General features: G+C 46.5%; 1 protein-coding gene across 1 annotated transcript in view; it reads left to right on the plus strand.

The window, feature by feature from the left end:
* The window catches only part of PLD1 (phospholipase D1), a 60,132-nt gene that overhangs the window by 33,670 nt on the left and 6,061 nt on the right, over positions 1–20,401 (plus strand). Inside the window, exons 13-24 of the mRNA XM_033068544.2 lie at positions 497–607; positions 1,827–2,036; positions 2,904–3,120; positions 6,131–6,259; positions 6,561–6,679; positions 6,849–6,962; positions 12,479–12,589; positions 13,246–13,334; positions 15,723–15,836; positions 16,894–16,943; positions 17,850–17,984; positions 20,152–20,305. Coding sequence (XP_032924435.1) covers positions 497–607; positions 1,827–2,036; positions 2,904–3,120; positions 6,131–6,259; positions 6,561–6,679; positions 6,849–6,962; positions 12,479–12,589; positions 13,246–13,334; positions 15,723–15,836; positions 16,894–16,943; positions 17,850–17,984; positions 20,152–20,305 — 1,553 coding nt within the window. The remainder of the gene's footprint in view (positions 1–496; positions 608–1,826; positions 2,037–2,903; positions 3,121–6,130; positions 6,260–6,560; positions 6,680–6,848; positions 6,963–12,478; positions 12,590–13,245; positions 13,335–15,722; positions 15,837–16,893; positions 16,944–17,849; positions 17,985–20,151; positions 20,306–20,401) is intronic.

The following is a 20,401-nucleotide window of genomic DNA, read 5'->3' on the forward strand; positions in this document are numbered from 1 at the left end:
CCAGCAGAATGAACCTCTTTGCTGGTGCTGAGTTAGTGACATCTCCTTCAGAAGGAGGATGTCAGTGTGTCCTCACTGGTTGTGTCATCCTGCAGGGACATTTAACTGAGGGCAACCCTCAGGGCAGCACGAAGCAGCAGAACACTGAACTTTAGTTGATGAATGTGATTGGAGTGAATCATACTTGCAAAATCTACCTCAAAGGGTGGGTAAAAGGAGCTGCTGTGGATGGGCCTTGGCATGGCTCAGACAAAAACGATAAAACCCACACAAACCCAGGTACTGAGCCCTTCTCAGAAAGCTGGCAGGTCCTGCCAGGCTATGGGGTCCCCATGGAGGGTCTGGAAGAGCCTAACCAAGAACAAGTAACGTCAGTCAGCATTTCCATCAGCAGACACAAACACATTTACTGCCTCTTAGCTTTTCTTCCCTTTGGAAACAGACTGTATCCATCGATGTGCCTGCATTCCACGTGTTCTTTTTTTCTTTTTGACAGCAACAAGGAGTGAGAATTTTTGTTATGCTGTACAAAGAGGTAGAGCTTGCCCTGGGGATCAACAGTGAATACAGCAAGCGGACGCTCATGCACCTCCATCCAAACATCAAGGTAATTGCACAGGGCTGTGTGGAGGGTGTTTGCATCCAATTGTTCTTGATGGCTGGTGCTGACCCCGGTGTATTTGGGTGGGAACTGCAGGTTCAGGAGTGTTTCCCACCATTGCAGCTGGAATAGTCTGACAAGACACACCCATATAGTGACTGCCACATCTGGCAACTTCATTTCTCTAGGTTCTAATGGAACGTAAAATTGCTTAGTTTAGATTTGCCAAAGCAACTATTTGCCTTAATTCACAAGAAGTGTATTTCATGTGACAAGTTAATGGGGTTACATCAAATGGAAAATTAAAATTTGAGAGTGTTGTCTCATGTCAACATTTCTGCCCAAATGTGAATAATGAGTGTCAACACTGGGTGTTTGTTCCCACCACAGAAGAACAGCATTGCACTGTCCTGTGCTGTTGCACTGCTGCTCTGGCACCAAGCAGAAAATCAGTTGTGGCAGACAAACCAGTAGATAAAGCTAGATCCAGTCTCTTAGAGACACATACACCTTAATGAGCAGTAAGATACTTGTTATGCTAGAATAATTGGTTTATTTTCACTTGATCAGTTGTCACAGCCAAGGGAAACATTCATTCATCATCTTTGCAGCGAAAGTGGACGATACACGCAAGCTGTGTCACAGGTTTTGGGAGCAGCCAGGTGAAACTTGGTAGTTTTTTCTCCAGGAACCTGGTCTAGTGGTTTTATCATCATAAATAAAACTGTGAGCTTAGATACAGAAATTAGGGTTTGGTAGACACTTGTCAAAAAGAAATTCCTAAACAAATGCCAAACAACTTGATTTTAAGTGGGGGGGAAAAAAACCACCTGACTTCTCATTTCAGTTGTGTGGTGGCAACAACCAAAGAAGTGACTCAGATCACCAATATGTTGTTTTCTTTCAGAGCAGGCTCTGTGTTTGAAAGCTCAGCTATTACAGCTCAGCTGAAGCAGTTTCTTTGACTGTGGTCCTCTTGTGAAGCTGTTCTAAGGGTGACCTGTCCCAACATCAGTAATCATTGCTGCCTGGGATTCCTGCATCCTGGCGAAACACCTGCCTGCCATATGGGTGACACCAGCTGTGGGGAAATTGAGTAACTTCCAGTAACAACTCCAGCATTTCCCCACTACCCCAAACAGCCCAAAAAAGCCAGAACAACTCTCTGCCTGGAAGGGTTTCAATTTAACAACAACGCTGAACTCGAGTGCTGCTTTCCTCACAGGTGATGAGGCACCCTGACCACGTGTCCTCCTCTGTGTACCTGTGGGCCCACCACGAGAAGCTGGTGATTGTTGACCAGTCAGTGGCATTTGTGGGTGGCATTGACCTGGCCTACGGGCGCTGGGACGACGACGAGCACCGCCTGACCGACGTGGGCAGCGTCAAGCGCGCCGCCGCCGCCACCAAGTCGGTGTCCACCGCCAACCTGGCAGTAAGTGGGCTGGCTCCAGCTGCTGGCCACGGTCAGCCACAGCAGGGCTGGGGCAGGGCTGAACAGGCTGTGTCCTCTTCTGAGCTTAGGGTTGGGTTTCGGAGCTTTAATGACAAATAAGTGATGAGAGGAAGGATCTAAGCATCTAATGACTCTTTGGGGCTGGGTGCTGACAAACCCTTGCTAGGGCACAGAGATAAGAGAGATGGGCTTCCCCTGGAGCTTGGAACAGCAGGCATAAATTGAAGTCTATGTTCTTAAAATCATACAATCTTAGAATGTTTTGGGTTGGAAGGGACCTTAAAGATCAGCTTGTTCCTGCCTCCATCATGTGCAGGGACACCTTCCACTAGACTGGGTTGCTCCATGTCCTGTCCAATCTGGCCTTGAACACCTCCAGGATGGGGCATCCACAACTTCTCTGGGAAACTTCTCTTTTTTTAACAAAACTTAGAAATGCAGAGTAACACTTGCAGAGTGCTCTGTAATGTTTGTTGTTTGTGCCCTCAGCTGCTGCCTTGTTTGCTGAGCTTTCTGCTAACCTGGGTCTATATGCAACCACATGTCTCTAATAATTTGAGAGGTCTAGGTTGATGAGAATTTCAAGGGGAGTAATAATCCAGAATAAATTTATGGATCTAAATGCTGCTACTATTACTAGGCTTTCCTGGCAGTTGTCTCCTCAGTACAGACTCTGCCCAGAAAGCAGTGGGGAAGGACCACATGCCACAGTTCCCACCAAAGTGTGTCTGTCACAGAGCAAAATTTGGCTCACACTTGTTTCTGAGCGCTGATCTGCATGAGAATCTGTAGTTAAAGGGGAACCTCTTCATACCTGACCTGCAGCTATGTCTTGTGTCTTTTAAGTCTGCAGCAGAGTCAACTGAACATGTCCCACCACAGCCTCAAACTCTGGCACCAGAGAGCCACTTGTTTGAGAGAAATGCTGAAGATGCCCCAGACACATCAAAAATGAAAGGAGTAGGAAAACCCAAAAAGTTTTCAAGGTTCAGCATTTACAAGCACCTGCACAAGCACGGCATGCACCATGCTGACAGCGTCAGCAGCATCGACAGTGAGTCAAGTAAGTGATGTTCAGCTAAATAATGTATATAAAGGATGTGTGGAGGTGGATGGGTGGGTGTATGTGCACATGATTTCTAGGGCAATGTGTTCTTTGTATGGAAGGAAAGTTGACAAGTTACCTAACTATCAGAATAATAGCTGTGTGTAGTCAACATGTAAATTTGTGTCACTGCAAAATAGAGAAGAAAGGTTTTATGTGGATTTTTTAATTGAGCTAATTATCAATTTTCATAAGCCATCAGATGATGTGATACAGTGTATGTGATTTTCAGTGTTGTTTGTATTGTTGGAAAGTGCTCATTCCTGCAAGAGAGAATTGAATCTCATTTTTCAACTTGGATTTATTATAACAAGCAAATAATTTCTGAATGGAATTATCCCCTCTCGTAGACTAGTGTTAAAAACTAGGTTTTAAATAAGTTCACTTAAATGGAAATATTCTAAATTTACCCACTTACTAGAGAGGAAAGTCTGTTGAACAGTTGAATATTTAAATGCAGCTTTTAATTCCCGACATTAAAGATAACTTCAGTGCCAAAATTACAAGGATCTACTTGGCAATTATTCCAGAATGAAATTCTTCCTGGAATTCCTCGGCTCCTGAAGATGAGAGAACTTACTGGAATTTCCATCCCCTCCCTGCAGATCTTTCTCTTGTCTCTGGCTCCTTATGGGGGTCTTGATTGCAGTCAGCTCAGGACACAACCATGGCTTTGTACTTCCTTAAATCTGTTTGGGTTAAAACCAGCTGGGTCCTGAATTTGGTCCTTTGCCTGGCAGTCACTCGTAGTTTCAGCAAACTGACATCTGGTTTGAGTTCCTGTCTGCCAGGTGTCTTCAGACAGGAGCAGGCACCAGGGTGGCAGAGGTGGATGTGTTTTTGCCATGAATAGAGCATCTTGACTTTCTGCAGGTTACTCTAGCCCCACTAGAAGCCAACCGAATATAATCCAGAGTTTAAGGCCCCATCTGAAAATGTTCCATCACCACAGTGAATCCAAACAGGGGCTCGCTGAGCCTCGGGAGGGTAAGTGAAGGAAGGCAGTGCTGTGGACCCCTTCAGGCTTTAGCTGCTGTTTTTGCACTAACTATGGTGAGAGTGAGGTTGGGTGCCAGGATCAGCCTTTGCTGCTTGTTGTTCTCCCAGCATCCTTATCCCTCCTCTGTGGGCATCCTGGCAGAAGAGCCTTCTTCAGAAACTACAAATACTGCAGCATAAATAAATAAGAATTAAGAACCCCTGAACAACAACAAACCAAAATCAAACAAATGAGCAAACAAAAAATGTGCAATAATGACAGCAGGGAACAGTTGCAGAAATAGTTCTGATTCTGGTATGTGATGATTTCAGCAGCTCTCATCCTGTGAAGCAAAGAGCTGTTACTGGAACTGGGAAGTTCTTTATTGGATATTTTTAAAGTAAGCCTAATGCAGGAAGACATGCAAACAGAGAGAGGAAGCAGCAGAATGGCTACTGCCAGTCCTGTGTTTGGACAAAGACTTGGGTCCCCTCTTTTGCTTCCAGTTAAAACCAAGGAAGGCACACTCAGCAGAGACAGGAGTTGAGTGGTTGTGAGCACTGAGCTACTCCCACCTCTGGACTGGTGTTGGAAGGGCCTGTCCCAGTGTTGGCGCCTTTCCAAGATGCCTTTGGGTTCAGAGATGGAGTGAGAAACAGTTCTTCAGCATCATCCTCGTGTAAACATCTTCCTCTAAGGCATTAATTGCCAATTATAAAATATTGGTTACAAAGTAGTGGCAGGCTACAAAGCATTTCCATGTCTTTGTGGAGACAAGGTGCAGTCTCCCCTGTGCTTTCATGCTCACTCATGAGTCACTGTGCAGTCATCGGAGCGCGGCGCACGGAGCGTGTGCTGGCCTGTGTCCCACACATTCCCATTCCCACTCAGCACATCGAGTCAGTGATTCCCCAGCTCCACCTGGACTCTCACTAGAAGCTGGAGCTTCCCAAGGCAGCTGTGGTGCAAACCTGCTGCATGGCATGTCTGGCATGGCTTGGTCAGCTTGGCTCAGCAGCGCTGGCAGGGCTTGCTTTGTGTCCCCTGGTCTTGTGCTGCTGCCAGTGTGTGTTTTGTTGACTGTTAAAAGTTTTTCTGTGTGCTAAAGGGGTTTATGGTTACCTGGTGGTGTGGTTGGGTTAGAAGGAGGTTTCTGCTTGTGGCATTGCTGTGTAATTACTGTGTTAGTGTTTGGTGTCATGATAAAGGCTGCTCTCAGGGTCAGGAAATAACAATTAACTGCTTATGGTCTAGGACAACATTTTTGGATTTTTTAAGAGTGAGGAAAAAGAGTTCACTGCCCAAAAATATGTGCTCTGGAAAAAGGATCCTGTTAGGAGGGAATATTCCTGTGTACAATATTTTAGACCATTTTTAATCAACATGAATTTGGAATTCAGGATCCATTTGTTCAATCTGTAAAATTGTATCAAAAATGACACTGCTATTTGGAAAAAACAAAATAATACTAAGAAAACCCACAGTACTTCATGAGGGAACATGAACATCTCATTCTAGATAATAAATACTTCTATTAGACCAGATACACCCTGCTAGTGAGGCAAAATAATAAACTCTCTAGCTGAGAAGATGGAATTAGTTCACTATTAATGTAAAATATATGAAGTAGATGATATACATGATGTGGACTGCCATATGGGAATATTTAGTTGTTATTGAACTGGGGAAAGGCAAATGGTTACAGGGTGATGTAGTCCAAGATAAAATGCAGCATCTGCTTTTCATTTCCATAACAGACTCCTATGTATATAGCCTCTTCTGATTGTATAAAAAATACTAAAATAGGGAAGAAAAATTACTAACAGATATCCCTTGAAAGCAAGAGGAGGACTAGGGAGAAGCCAGCTTCAGCTGCTTGGGACTGGCAGGTCCCACCAGTGCTGTTCCATGGCTGTGAGTCTCTCACTGCTGTGTGCAATGGATGACCATGACTTTAGAGCATGTTTTTGTTTTGTTTGCCTGGAACAGATAAAGGATCCATTCGTAGCCTGAAGACTGGAGTTGGAGAACTGCTTGGGGAAACTAGGTTCTGGCATGGAAAAGACTATTGCAACTTTGTCTTTAAAGACTGGGTTCAACTCGACAAGCCTTTTGCTGGTGAGTGGGAGTCTGCATTCCCCAAACTTTCTTCTGCACCTTTTTGTCTCAGATCATGTTATTCTTGCCTCTAAACCAGAGGTAACAAGGCTAGTTTGGTTTGGTTTGGTTGCTAGGAAAAAGCAGCAAAACTCCTTTTGAGGGATTTTAGGGCTACTTATGCTGTTGCAGTCCAAGTCATCTGCCTTGGGGCTGGTTGGTGCCATGTCCCAGAAACCTCAGTCTGAGGAGGGGGACACTGTGCTATTCCACATTCATGTCCTTTGTCTGAGGAAGTTCAACCATGCTCTCCTGCCCCCAGACTTCATTGACAGGTACACCACCCCCAGGATGCCCTGGCACGACATCTCCTCCGTGGTGCACGGCAGAGCCGCGCGCGATGTCGCCCGGCACTTCATCCAGCGCTGGAACTTCACCAAGGTGGGTGTGGGTGTCACTGCTGGGGGCACAGAGGTGAGCACAGCCTTGCCTCATCCCCCTGCCCTCTGTAGGCATCTGGTTTATTTCCTTGTTCTGATATGTTGCAAGCATTTTTTCTTTATCTGTTTCAAGCATTTTTTCTTTATCTGGTTTTTTTCCCCCTGTGCAGATTATGAAACCCAAATACCGGTCCCTGTCCTACCCCTTCCTGTTGCCAAAATCTCAGCAAACTGCTAATGAATTGAAGTATCAGGTGCCTGAGGCTGTTCCTGCCACAGTCCAGGTGGGTGTTGATGGTTTCCTGCTCACATACTCCCCAGAGGGCTTGTTCTGCATCCTCCCAGGAAGTTTGAATGCCTGACAGACCCTCTGCAGAATTATAAGATGCAAAACTCTTATCTAATTCAACTCACAGATTAGGTGATCAGATCCTCAATTGCAATAGAATAATGCAACTCTTTTAGTAGAGAAGCATTAATTTATATCTTCACCTTTGAGGTAAGGGGACTAAAGTGCATGCAGTATTTTAGTGGTGTGAGAACACTGTGACTTTGCATAGCTGTGTGGTTTGATGGTTTGTTTTCTGCTGCTCTTCATCTGACACTTAACATTTGGGCTTCATGATTTGAGAAGGCCTGATGGGTTGAGGTTACCCACTGAGTATTTATCTCAGATCTTAGAGCAGCCTGCCAGACTCTGACGCCTCACTCAGACTGGTGGTGGTCAGTCAGAGCCCAGCATTAAGTGGAGTTTTGTGACTGTTGCTTTCTGCCTTGAACTTCATCTGCACTTTATTATGCAGTCCTGCACCCCTGGGGGTTCTCTGCAATTCCACACAGTCAGCCACAGTCTGATTTGTGACAATCAGTCTCACAGTCAGAATTGCCAAGATACCTCTGTTTAATAGCCCAGTTTGCTCTATCAGTACTTGAATACTGCTGTTACCCAGCAGAAATATGAACTTGTTGAAGAGTACAAAGTCAAAACAGTTATGCTGAAGCAGCAAAACCATTGTGTGTCTCTGGGGATGAAAGATGTATGAAGTAAGAGCAGTTAGACCAAAACCAGGAAAAATGCATGACTTTGCTCTTTGTAAGGAGTGGTCTGCCCAGATGACAGCACTGCTTGGGGAAGCTTAGTGAAATAAGATGCTTTTTTCTGGTTTTGTGGATTGCCAGGGCATTGTCTGCTCCTCTCTGTGTGGTGTGAGGGATGGGCAGCATGGGGATCTTGTGTCAGGGGTCTGGGGTGTTTTACATCAGCCTCCAAAGCAAGGCTCCCAGCTTGCTGAGAAGTAGTCCCCTTCAGGCATCATCCTGTTCCCTGTGGCTGTAAATGTCTCCCTGTCTGTGTCTGACACCAGCTTTTTGGGAAATCTTGTTCTCATGGAAGTGATGGGGCTTGTGTCCCCTGAGCACGCTTTAACCGCAAGATAAGCCACAGCTTCTAAATCATGGGGTTTGATGTAGCAAAAAGTTAAGCTCTACTGATTACAGAACTGGAGGCAGTTCCCAAAGGAGAAATTAAACTGAGAACAACCTAGATCCAGCTTCTCTTCAGTCCAGCTGCAGAGCTGCTAGCTCAGGGCATCAGGCTGTGGGAGAGGAGGATGGAGCTCAAACGGTGACTGCGGAATCCGCAGACGCCGGTGCTGAGTGATGGGTGAGCAGTTGGAAAACCAGCCTGGCCACCACATTGCTGAGGCATTGCAAATAACTGATACATCCAGGAAATGAGGGGCTGCTCTCAATGATGCCATAAACAGCAAAAAGAGAGCAGGTTTTTCTTGTAAATTATTCATTTGAAACTACCTTGCTCATTTCTTATTTATACATCTGTCAAAATAACCCTGCATGTAGACAGATAAATAAAACTACATTATATTAGGCTGCAAATGTGTTGTCCTGAAATGTATCAGCCTTCCCAGAATGAGGGATAACTGGTGGGGGAGAGCATTTGCAGTGCCAAGCCTGGTGGAAGCAGTGAGGGGGGATCCTCTGCCCAGGCTGGGACACTCTGCCTGGGTGCAGGTCTCCAGGCTGCTTCAGCTGGGTTATGATATCTGGGTGACCTCCTCAAACTCCAAGGCAGGGATTTGCATGTACATAGTACAATTTTGACTGTCTCCTCCCTAATACCCACACTGGCCTGGTTTCCCTTGGTCCCCAGGTGACACAAGTGCCCTGAGCATTCCTGAAGTCCCTCTGTGAATCCTCAAGTGACTCAGTCTCTCTTCCCGATGGAGGTTTCAGATTTGGCTGCTGTAGGAAGTGGGGACAGGGGGGGACACCTGTAGCCTGGATCTGAACTCCCCCTCCTGGTTGCCTTTTTCTGGATCTCCCAGGGTGGTGCATTAGGGCATCCCTGTATGACTTCTCCTTTTCTGCAGGGACAGAAATGTCAACCTCTTGCTTGCCCAGTTTATTCATTTTGGAGCAGAGGGCTCAGGTGCTTGCATTCCTCTCAGTGGTACAGTTCTGCAGAGAAATAAGCAGATATCCTAAAACTTTTTACCAACCTTTTATCCAGAAAAACAAGAGCAATATTCTTGTTCTTCTTAGTATTGAACCCTTTGGCTGGCCAGCAGCCAATCCCCTGTAATCTTTTTAGTACTGTGTAGGGATTTTATAGGCAGACGTTAACTGCCCCAAGGTTAAAATCCAGCATCCCAGGACTGTCCTTGGCTGATGGGTGATTGAGGAAAGCCTGGCTGTTGGTTTCTTGTTTCTGACCTTGTTTGCAAGTCTGTCTTCAACTGTGGGCAGATCAGAGGAAGAGAAAACACAAAGGATCCGTGGGGATTGCAACACTGCTGCAAGCCCAAACCATTGACCTGTCAGCAACAGATTCCAGCCTCATTGTACCATCTGGTTTTGCTCTCCTCTGTGAGAGGAGAGGAGTAGGAAAGCATTTCTGTGAGGATAGAGCACTGACAAGGGCTTTCCCCTGGGCAGGGAGGATGAATGCAGTGTGTGTGAGGTACAGGCTGGGAAGGGGGAAAAGGAGACAGGCATGGTCTCCCATCCTCTTTTATTTGAACTTCAGGGCTTTGCTTGCAATAAGCAAAATGATTTTTTGCAAGAACACATTGATTCTTGCAGGAGTCAAATAGACATCTGCCAAAGGCAGTGCCAGATTTCTTTCCATTATTTCATCTCCCTGTTTCCACTCCAGAGTTTGCAGTTATCTGCCAAAGCCAGTGTTGCAAAAGACATGACATGGTGAGGCAACATCCCATTCCTGATGGAAAGGCAATGAAAGTTTAATGCTCTGGCAGCAGCTGATGCCCTCACCTGTTTGAAGTCTGTGTGAGAGCCCTGCATTGTTCAGGGTTTAAGCACTAGCCCTCAGAAAACATCACATTTATTCCCCTTGTATCAGTTAGAGAAGTTAAGGGGATGACAAGCTATTGAGAGGCTCAAGGGAGGGGAAGGGAGAGTCAGGAGCATGGAGGCTCCAGCTCTGGGTAGGAGGTGCTCTGCTGGGCAGTATGTGGCCTTTTCTCCCCAGGAAATAGGTTGGGTTTGAACCAGCTGCCTTTAAATAGCTTGACAGAAAAGAGAGGTGTCCAGAAGTGTGAGATGGAATGTCAGTGGTAAGGAAAGGGCTGTGTAGCAGACTTCCAGGTGTGGGTGTGTGTGTCTGTGAGTGCCACAGCTTTGTCACCATGGGATGCTGCCTTGGTGGCATTGTCCTGTCCCTGTGGCTGCAGACCTTTTAAAAACAACTTTATTTTGAGGAGTTCCAAGATGAAACACCTTGTACTCGTTCTGCTGTCCTATCCAACATTTTCTGACACCTCTTCTTCCTGTTGCAGGGGGATTTGAGGTTATACCTGATGGGAGCTTTTCGGGTGGTGCTGGGCCAGCATTTTGGAATTGGCCATGACACATTATCCTGGGGTGAGGCAGAGGGATGATGGCACTGTAATAGAGGCAACCTGGGGTGTGGAGTGAGCTGGGGTGCCAGTTATGTGGAGGGGTGAGGAGGAATGTAGGGAAGGGCAGGTGGATGATGCACTGGGAAGTCATGGTGCTGGAATGGGATGGTCCTGAGTGATGGTTTTGTTGTGTTTACTAGCAAAAAGAAAAAAGTTGAATATCAGACTTTGTGCTCTATAAAGCTACAATCTGCCACTTTTCTGAAGTGCAGTTCCAGATTGCTGCACTGGTGAGAGTGGAAGTGCTGTGAGCTCCAGTCCAGGCTCTGTATGGAATAATTAGCCTGCTTTCTACCCAGAAAAAACCTTCTTTTTTCCTGTTCTTATTAATGCCAGTAACAGCTTATTAATGCCAATGGTGGAATTTTGTTCAAAATCTCAGTCTGCCGTGGTGCTCAGTGTTGTTTTCAAAGAGCCCATCTTGGGATGAGTGGGAACACACAGCCTTGGATTTGTAAACTAAATGAGTGATTAAAAACCTTTGGGACTGATCAGTGTGGCCTTGCAGAGGCTTATGCAGGCAAAGTGCAGCTGTTTGGCATTGCTAAAGGCTGTGACAGCCCTTGTATTCAGGTTGGCTCCTTCACTCCACCATTTGTGACCCCAACACTCAGGTAGGGAGACTGCAGGGTGCACCCTTCTGTTGGCCAAGAGAGCAGCCAAATAAGAGAGTTGCAGGGCTTGTTTTTTACTGATAAAACCAGATATGGGAGAAAGTTCCTGTCCAAGTGAAGGAATTAGCTCAGGAGTCATCACTGTTTAACAGCAGTGGCCCTGAGTGCCACCTCCAGAGATGCTCTGGAGATGAGAGGATTGGTTTGGTCAATTCCCAAGAGATCGGGATTTTGCTGGAACTGACACACACATTTTGTAAATCCCCAGCCTCTGGGTCTTGTGCTGTGTGGGACTGGCTTCAAGTTCCAGTATAATGGCTATATTGAGATATTTTAAGGCTATTGTTTCAATGTTTTTGTCTTGACAATGTTTAAAGAGAGAGGCTAATAATGAATAACTATTCTCCCAAGCACGTACTCTGCCAATACTTAATTAAAAACTACATTTCCATCTAGGAAAGTGTCACTTGGGGCTCAGTGTGGCTGCCTCTTGACTCAGAGTGCAGGAGCAGGAGGTGCCACAGCATCTCTGGCTGGGGAAGATGGGCTGCTGACTTCTGTGGGGCTTGCTCAGCCTGGCCCAGAGCACAAAGATTGTTTCACATGTTGGTTTGGCTTTCTTGCACAAAAACTGCAGGATGGAGGGGCAGGACATGCCCTGGTGATCTTGCAGGAAATCTGCTTTATAAGTGGATTTCCAGTAAAATCTAAGTTGTATCGTCACAAATGGGATGGCTTGTGCAAGAATTTGGCAGAATAAACAAATGACCTCGGGTGCTGAGGCCAAAGGCATGGCCTGTGTTATCAGACTGACTGTATGATTCTGTACAACCTCCTTGGGGGAGAAACACCCTGCCCCAGCTGGAGACCAGCTTTAAAGTGCTGGGCAGGAGATCACTGATGGGGATGTGCATCCCTAAAGCTTGGAAATTCAGGTTTTTTTAAAAGGAATTTATCACAAGACCTTAAGCAAGAACAAACATCTGGAGCTGGTCAGGTGGGAGAGGGCAGCAGTACAGCAATGGGACAGGGCTCTTATGTTTTTAATCAAAACATTGCTAAGCATTGAATGCTATTTCTGAATGTCCTTTCTCACAATTACAAATGCAGTATAAATTTTGCACTTGCTACCTTATTTAGTGAAAGCCTGGCTGTGCCAGGGAAGAGCCTTGCCTGTGGGATAATTGGGGTGCCATGGTGCTGTCCTGGATGGACAGAGCTGAAGGTGTCTCCCTTGCTTCCCAGGTGATCCGCTCTGCTGCTGACTGGTCTGCTGGCATTAAATACCACGAGGAGTCCATCCACAAAGCCTACATCAGTGTGATAGAAAACAGCAAGCACTACATCTACATAGAGGTGAGTGGCAGGGAGGGAAGGCAGGAGGCTCCTGATGCTCTTGTAGCCATCAGGAGGGTAATTACTTCTTGAGGTTTGGTCCCAAGTTTTTAATTTAGACAGATCCATTAGCTTCAGTGGTCTTTAGGCCAGACTGATGGCTGTATACCCTGCCAGCCATCTGCCCACACAGTGGAAAAAAGTAGACTTCTCCTTTATAAGGCTCTTTGCAAAATTGCCAGCAGCTTTCATGGCCTGTGCAATGGTCTCCGTGTCCCCTTTGTGCCTTTGCAGTGTTCCCTGTGCATGCCCAAACCTCCCACTCACAGGGCAGCTTTTTATCCACACAGCCTTCAGCTGCAGCAATCTCTTGTGTCAGAGTGACACTCAGTGCTGGCTGAATGGAGATGCTTTTCCTTCTCTCTTGTTTTTTCTTTTAACCTCTTGTTAGGTTGCTCTTTACATGAACTTTCTAAGGAGTGTAATTAATAAGGACTAATTCATTCCCTAAGCAAGCACAGACACATATCATTGAATCATAATTTTAAAAAGCCTCTACTCCAGTGGCACACAAACCCAGCTATCTTTAGTTGCTCTTGGTCTGAAATAAAGCATGCAAATATTTTGGGTTGGTTGCTGGCAGTATCTGACAGTAGCTTTGCTTGCTTTTCCTGCAGAACCAGTTTTTTATTAGCTGTGCTGATGATAAAGTTGTCTGGAACAAGATCGGTGATGCGATTGCTCAGAGGATTCTTAAAGCTCACAGGTAACCTGTTCTTAATGAGGCACTGGAAGTCTTCAGGTGCATTTCCCCTGTGTGGTGCAAAAAATAACCCTTCAGTGGGTACAGCTGGACAGGAGCTGTGCCAACACAGAACCAGTGGGGTTGAGCATCTGCATTTGCAGCAGTGAGACTCCTGAGTGGTTTCTTTGCATCCAGAAAGTGATTTTCTGGACTTACTCCAATGTAAATGTATTTTTAACTATGGAACTTGTTTAAAGGCAAGTCCTTTGTGCTCTGGTTCAGTGACACCTTTGCTCCATTGCCAGCTTGCCTTGAGGTGGGTGGTCAGGCAATTTCATGGGTGGGAAGGGTGAACTGGGATTTGTGGTTTATTTAAATCATCTAGAGGGGAGCGGCTTCCAACTGGGGAAGCAAACACATTTTGAGGATTTGACTGCAGGGTTCTGCTATTGTTTGAACAACTTTTTCTGGTACATGCTGGAGGGTGTTCACCACCTCCAGTCTTTGCAAGGGGACTGTTTTTTGTTCCTGGGTGGATTGAATCCAATTTTAGACACTCCTTCAGCACACCTAACCCTGTGTTAACAGTAATGCCACAGGTAGTGGCTTGTCTTCACTTTGATCCTGGGCAGCCTTGCTTAAGGTTGCTCCCCTGGAGTCTCTTTGAAACACACATTTCATAGTGTAAAACTGTACCCTGCTCCTGCTGGGCTGATACACAGGAAACTTTCTAAACTTTCCTAAACTGAGGCAACAGCAAATTCTCCAGGTAATCTGTTAAGGTTTTCCTGTTGGATAAAGTTTATGTAAGGGGTGTCATTCTATCCAGATCCTAAAAGTCTGTCACAAAAGGGGATCACACAGATTCTTAGTGACCCATTTCCAGATATGGTGCTCACTTCTGCTTTACTACAGTTGTATGCCAGTATTGTGCTGGCTTAATGTAGGCAATTCCTAACTGAATATAAGGTTTAAATTCTGCATTGCCTAAGATGAAAAGTAAATTGAGACCTAAATGGTTTGTATCATAATGCTCATTTTCCAAACTGCCCCATAAAAACAGCCTTTAATTATAAATTAAGGTCTGTAGTGAGCTTGTATACTTCTCACTCTTCTAGACTAAATATTTTCTACTGATGTTAGTAATAATGTTCTTTTCTTGGTTTCCTCTTTTTTTCATGGGTGGCTCTCTAAGCAGTTTAGTAAACACTGTCCTTACACAAACAAGCTGCTTTTTGGGGAATGCTTTTGTTGGTAGACCTTTCTCATGATACAGACAGACTTGGTTTCAGAGTCTCTTGTGTCTGGGTAAGGCTTCATTAACTGTTTCTGAGCTCTGCTGGCAAACTAGAGCCAGTCTGCAGTGCCCAGCACAGCTGGAAGGAAATGAAATGAAAGTTGAAATGAAAGGCAGGTCCTGACTGTCTCCCTCCCAGCTCAGATGGGACCCCAGTGCTTCACAATTCCCACACCCCTAAATTCACAGGCATGGCTTGCCCAAGGAAGGAGTACTTCTAGCAAAAACTGCAGCCTGGCTCATCCCCAGAGTGCTTCTGAAATGATTTTGTGCTGATTAAACTGTGTTTGCCATCTAGTGGCAGCATCCTTCCATGGAGCATTATCCTCGTCCTCCTCCTCCAGGACACACAGCAGGGAATTCCCAGCACCCAGGAAAGTGCTCTCAGAGCAGATGCACCTGGCATTTGTCAGCAGAAGAAATCCAAAGGGAGCTTTAGAAAAGCCCCAAGCAGTGACACAGTAGCAGCTTTTGTTCTGAGTGGGATCATGATTAGGGTATGGGTTAGTTTGGGGAACTCTGGAGCTGAGATTTTTGGGTGCTGTTATGTATCCCCCAGTGAGCAATGGTTTGCTTGTGCTCTGAACTTTTTCCATCTTTTGTGGTGTTTCTGACTTTTGAAAACCAGGAGGCAGTGGGAATGTTGGGTGAGGTTTTGGGTTTCTGCCTCTGATAGCTCTATGAGCTTTGCTGTGCTCTGCCAGGCACCTGTCCTCTCCAGTCTGCACCAGTATCACTGTGACTGGGCTATTGGGGTGCTTAAATAAACCTTTATAGTGGCAGACACAATCTGAAAAATGCTTAGCCTTCCCCTGAATTTCAGTAAAAATGTGTTTCTTTAGCTTCTTTTCTTGTTTGCTGAGAGTAAATTATTCCCTCTCCTCCTGAAGGAACAGTTACAGAAGTACTGATGGCAGGTGATTTCCTGAAACTGGAAATGCACTTCACACTTTGCTCCCTTAAAATTTGTGTGGTGGCCTTGGGTGGGAACCAAATCAGTCATCTCCGGGGAAGTGAAACCGAGGGGACTTCAGCTTATGGAAAGCTGTGACTGTTCCAGGCTGATGTGACATTCCCAGGCTGATATTCCCCCAAACTGTCTGGTTTTTCAGGGAGAACAAGCGTTTCCGAGTGTACGTGGTGATCCCGCTGCTGCCGGGCTTTGAAGGGGACATCTCGACGGGCGGGGGCAACGCGCTGCAGGCCATCATGCACTTCAACTACAGGTACCACAGGCAGGCTGCCACACACCCCTGCACACCCCCACTGCTGCAGGGGGTCCCCAAGCCCCTCCTGCCATCAGTGTGACCAGTGTGGGCACAGCTTTGGGCAGCCTGGTCTTGGGAATGGTGTCCCTGCCCATGGCAGGGGGGTGGAGCTAGATGAGCTTTAAGGTTCAACCAACCCAAACCACTCTATGATTTGTTTTCCACTTAGATTATTAAGTCAGACTTGCTGACCAAGATTTGTCTCCAAATTTGCCTTTTTGTGGCTCTGCCTGTTGGCCCCATGCAGGCAATGGAATTTTCCCCAGTGTGATTCCCCTGCTGCAGGGTGGATGTTTTTGGGGGGCTCTTGCAGGTCTCATAGGAAGGACTGAGAGAGCAGCAGGGTAGTTTGTGATGGGAAATGTAAAAGAGGGCAAAATGGGCCAAGATGGTTTGACTGGAAAGCTGCCATGTTATGGTATGGCCAGGGAACAGTCAGTGTGCAGAGACTGCTGCAACCCTCAGAGTGAAATCCCCCTTGTCTGCTGGCCTGCAGGGGTCCTGCTGCACCTCCAGGAGGACCAGTGGGGCAGAGCAGATGGAAAGTAGCACATCCCCCTGACCCTTCTGCCTGAACTTCCTCCTGCAAGGGCAAACAGAGGAAATTGCCCATGGGTTGGTTGGTTCTTTGGAATTTCAGCTGTGACTTTTCCAGCCCATAATCACACAAACTCCCTGACCTGGTGTTCTGCATGTGCTGACATTTTCCTTAACATGATTTCACATCCAGGCCTGGCACAGAGGTAGCAGCCCTGCTTGTCACACGTTTACAATCATTGCCACATGCTCTAGAAGACAGAAGTGCTCCCCAGCTCCTCTGTGGGTTGGTGTAAGCTCTTTTTGGAACATGAGCAGTCCTTGATATAGTAACAGTCATTTGGGGGGAAAAAAGCGTGCTCTGGAAGCACCCTGTTGGAGAGGCAGCTGTGTGGGATCTACCTCAGCTGGTTCTGCTCCAGCATGTGCTGCTGTCTGGAGCCACAGGGGTGCTGATGACTGCCTACCTTCTTTCCAGGACCATGTGCCGAGGGGAAAACTCCATCCTGGGCCAGCTGAAGGCAGAGGGTAAGAACTTTATTCCTCCCCTCTGTGTTGTTTACTTTGGATGGTGCTGTTTGATGGATGTACCTATAACACATAATGCAGCACGTGCTGTGAGGTTGTGAGTGACCTCCTCCTTGACCATCCTCCCATGGCAAGCTCTGTAGGGTCACACAAGCCATGGCCACTTGGCAGGCTTCAGACCTGGCTGCAGCCCTGATCCAGAGGAGGGGAACACCCCAGGGAGGAGCACAGCACAGTTGCAGCTGCTCAGGATTGTGTTATTTGGAAAATGTCCTGAGCGGGATCACACTTCTGGGAGCTGTGAGCTCTCAGCCTCCCCCTGGATCCCACACAGGGTTTGTTTCTGGCAGTTGTCAGATGTGGAGAGGAAGAACCTGCCTAAGCAGGAGGCTGTTTCCTTGCCATGAGGAATCCTGCTGGAATTTGCTCTGCTGGGAATCAGAGCACTGTGAAAACCCACATATCACAAACGCCAGGACCATGCATAATGCCTCATTTGTTCCAGGTCCTGGTGTAAATCTGAACTGCACCAAGTGCATTAGGGCACATTTGCCATACTGACCATGGACAGAACACCTGCTTCCAGCCTCCTTTCTGCAGGATCTGCAGAAAAACAGTCTCATAGTCCACCTATTGTGCTATGCCCAGGAGACTGGAGTCATTTCTCACTGAAGTGGGAGTCTCTGAGCAGGCAGCAGATCAGAGCAGCACAGTGACCTCACAAACAAATTTTCAAGTCTATTAAAAAAAACCCAAACATATTTCTGTTATCTGTTCATTTATAATTTTTTAAAAAGTCAAAAGTGAACTGTTATTCATAGGGGTCTTCATGTAAGCAAGGTCTTTTTTTTTTTTTTTTCTTCCACCTCCTTTGTCCCATCAGTTTTCTTGTCTTTTAATTTTCAGTTGGAGATAAGTGGATAAACTACATATCATTCTGTGGCCTCCGAACATATGCAGAGCTGGAAGGAAAGCTGGTCACAGAGCTCATCTATGTGCACAGCAAACTGCTCATTGCTGATGACAACACAGTTATAATTGGTGAGCAGGGGCTCTCAGGAGGGGTTTGAGGCACTGGGTTATACCTGGATCAATCCCTTCCCATCCCACAGTGCAGGCTGCACTGCCATGGGCTTTTCTATGTTGTCATTTCTTTCCTGAGAAATATTTTGCTGTCTAAAAAAAAAAAGAAAGCCAAAAATCAAACTCATAAATTCATCAAGAAGGAAGAAAGGATTCAGAGGGCTGTCATTTAATTTGTTTTTCTGAAATCTTTTAAATCTGTGTGTAACCGTGAAGAGAATCCCAGTGCAGGGAATATTGTCCATCTGTCTTGTATCAAACTCTGCTCTAGCAGGAAGACTTGTGAGACTTGTCATCTGTTCCTGAAAGAACAGAATGTGCTGTAAAATTTGGAAGGTTTGGACAACATGTGTCATGTATCAGCTCCATTTCCTAAGAATGGGACAATATGCTATAGGGAGTAAGATATCATTTCATCCTCTTCTCTTACCATATTTATTATGAGAAAATGAAGCAAAGAGAGAGACTTCAGGCTCAGAGCTCTACATTGCAGCAGAATTTCAGCCTGTTTCCTCAAAGAAGCCCTTTTTGAGCTATTATATCAGCAATAAAAACTTGCCAATGAATACCTTAGTACCAGATTTTACAAGACTCAAAATACTCCCTCCCTTCAAAGCAGAGGTCTCAGATGACCTGTGGTGAGGTTTGCTCCTCTGTCACCTTCTCAGGAGCCAGATCCTGTCTCCAGTGCCCAGAGTGCTTGATACCACAGCAGGAGCTGTGTTGTTCCAGCTGGGATGGTCTGGGGGCCTGAGGCAGCTCTTAGTTTTTATTTTCTGTACCCATAAGCTCAAGGGTAGATTTTTATACAGCCTCTGCATCTGTGCTGCCTGGTGAAGGGATGGAAAGTCATCCCTTTTCCACATGAGAGAGAGTGCATGGAAATGAAGTGCTCATGGAGCTTCCAGGCAGGAGGAGGGGGTGAAAAGACAGAGAGGCACTTAGCTGGATTTTCCTCTGGAGATGTTGGCTCCCCTGGAGTTAATCCAGTTCCTGGGAAGGTTCAATGGCTAACTGCAGCCTGGGGGTCTGTTACAGCTGTGCCTGGAGACTTTTTTATTGTTGTTTTGGTCATTTCTGTGGGTTATGACCTCATTATGCCTATCCTTCCCTGCATCTTGCTGTTCCCTTGGAGCCAACAGCTGCAAGCAGTGTTCCCCCATGCCCTGTTTTCTGGTGTCTGTCTAGGACAGAGAAACCTGTTTGGGGGGACCAAAGCCTTAGCTAGTCTTGAGCAGACCCCCCTGAATGGAACAGCAACCTGGTCTAGTGGAAGGTTTCCCTGACCCTGGCAGGGAGGTTAAAATGAGAGGAACTTGAAAGTCTTTTCCAAGCCAAACCATTCTGGGATTTACCAAGAGAGACCATCCTTCCTCAGGTAACTGGGTATCCAGATGCAGTTCAGACCTTTGAAAGCTGTGGCTCCTTCAGCAGAAACACCTGGGAAGTTGCAGAAAGAGCAATTTTTGAAAATGTTGGCCTGGGCTTGGCTGTGTTTTAATCTTCTCCCAAGCTGTTGAAACCTGCAAAAAGTAGTTGAAGTTTTTTTTCTCTTCCCCAGCTCCTCTCATGGTCTGTGTTTCTATAAGAAAGCCCTCTGTTTGATGCCTGGAATGGGCTCACCTAGAAACAGATCCAGACAAAGTTTTCAACTTTGATAAAAATGAATATATTCATTGAAGGGCCTTCAGGCACCCAGGATGGACAATGGTCACACATTTCTCAGACAGATTTAAGTCTGGTCTATTTGCATATTGGGCTGATTCTCCAATTATAGCTTGAGGTAATGGAGTCAAACACTCCCAATTTGCTCCCCACCCTGATTCACTATTTCTGGGCTCCTGAGGCAGAGGGTGTCCTCGGTTCTCAGGCTGAGAAGGATCTGACCAAAATGTGAAGAGACCTCACTAGCACTCTGTATGGAGTTTAGAGTTATACACTAATGCAGTACAGGATCTGAAAAAGATAAAAGCTCAAATCTGAAGGCACCAGGTTGTGGTTTTACCTGTGGAAGCCGTGGATGGCTCCCCCTGGATCCGAGGGGTGGCAGGTGGTGATGGAGGGTGAGCAGGAGCACCTGGAGCAGCAGTGAGACATTGCCTGTGCCCTGTCCTACCCTGCCCAGGCTCTGCCAACATCAATGACCGCAGCATGCTGGGGAAGAGGGACAGTGAGATGGCCATCATCGTGCAGGACAGCGACACCGTGCCCTCGGTCATGGACGGCCAGGAGTACAGCGCCGGGAGGTTCGCGCAGTCCCTGCGCCTGCGTTGCTTCAGGTGGGCTCTGGGCACGGCTGGGAGGGGATGTGGGAGCTGAGCAGGGACACAGGCAGGGCTTGCTCAGGCTCAGCCTGCCCCCCAGCCTTCCAAACC

This window comes from Catharus ustulatus, chromosome 10 (assembly GCF_009819885.2).
Source record: "Catharus ustulatus isolate bCatUst1 chromosome 10, bCatUst1.pri.v2, whole genome shotgun sequence".
NCBI lineage: Eukaryota > Metazoa > Chordata > Aves > Passeriformes > Turdidae > Catharus > Catharus ustulatus.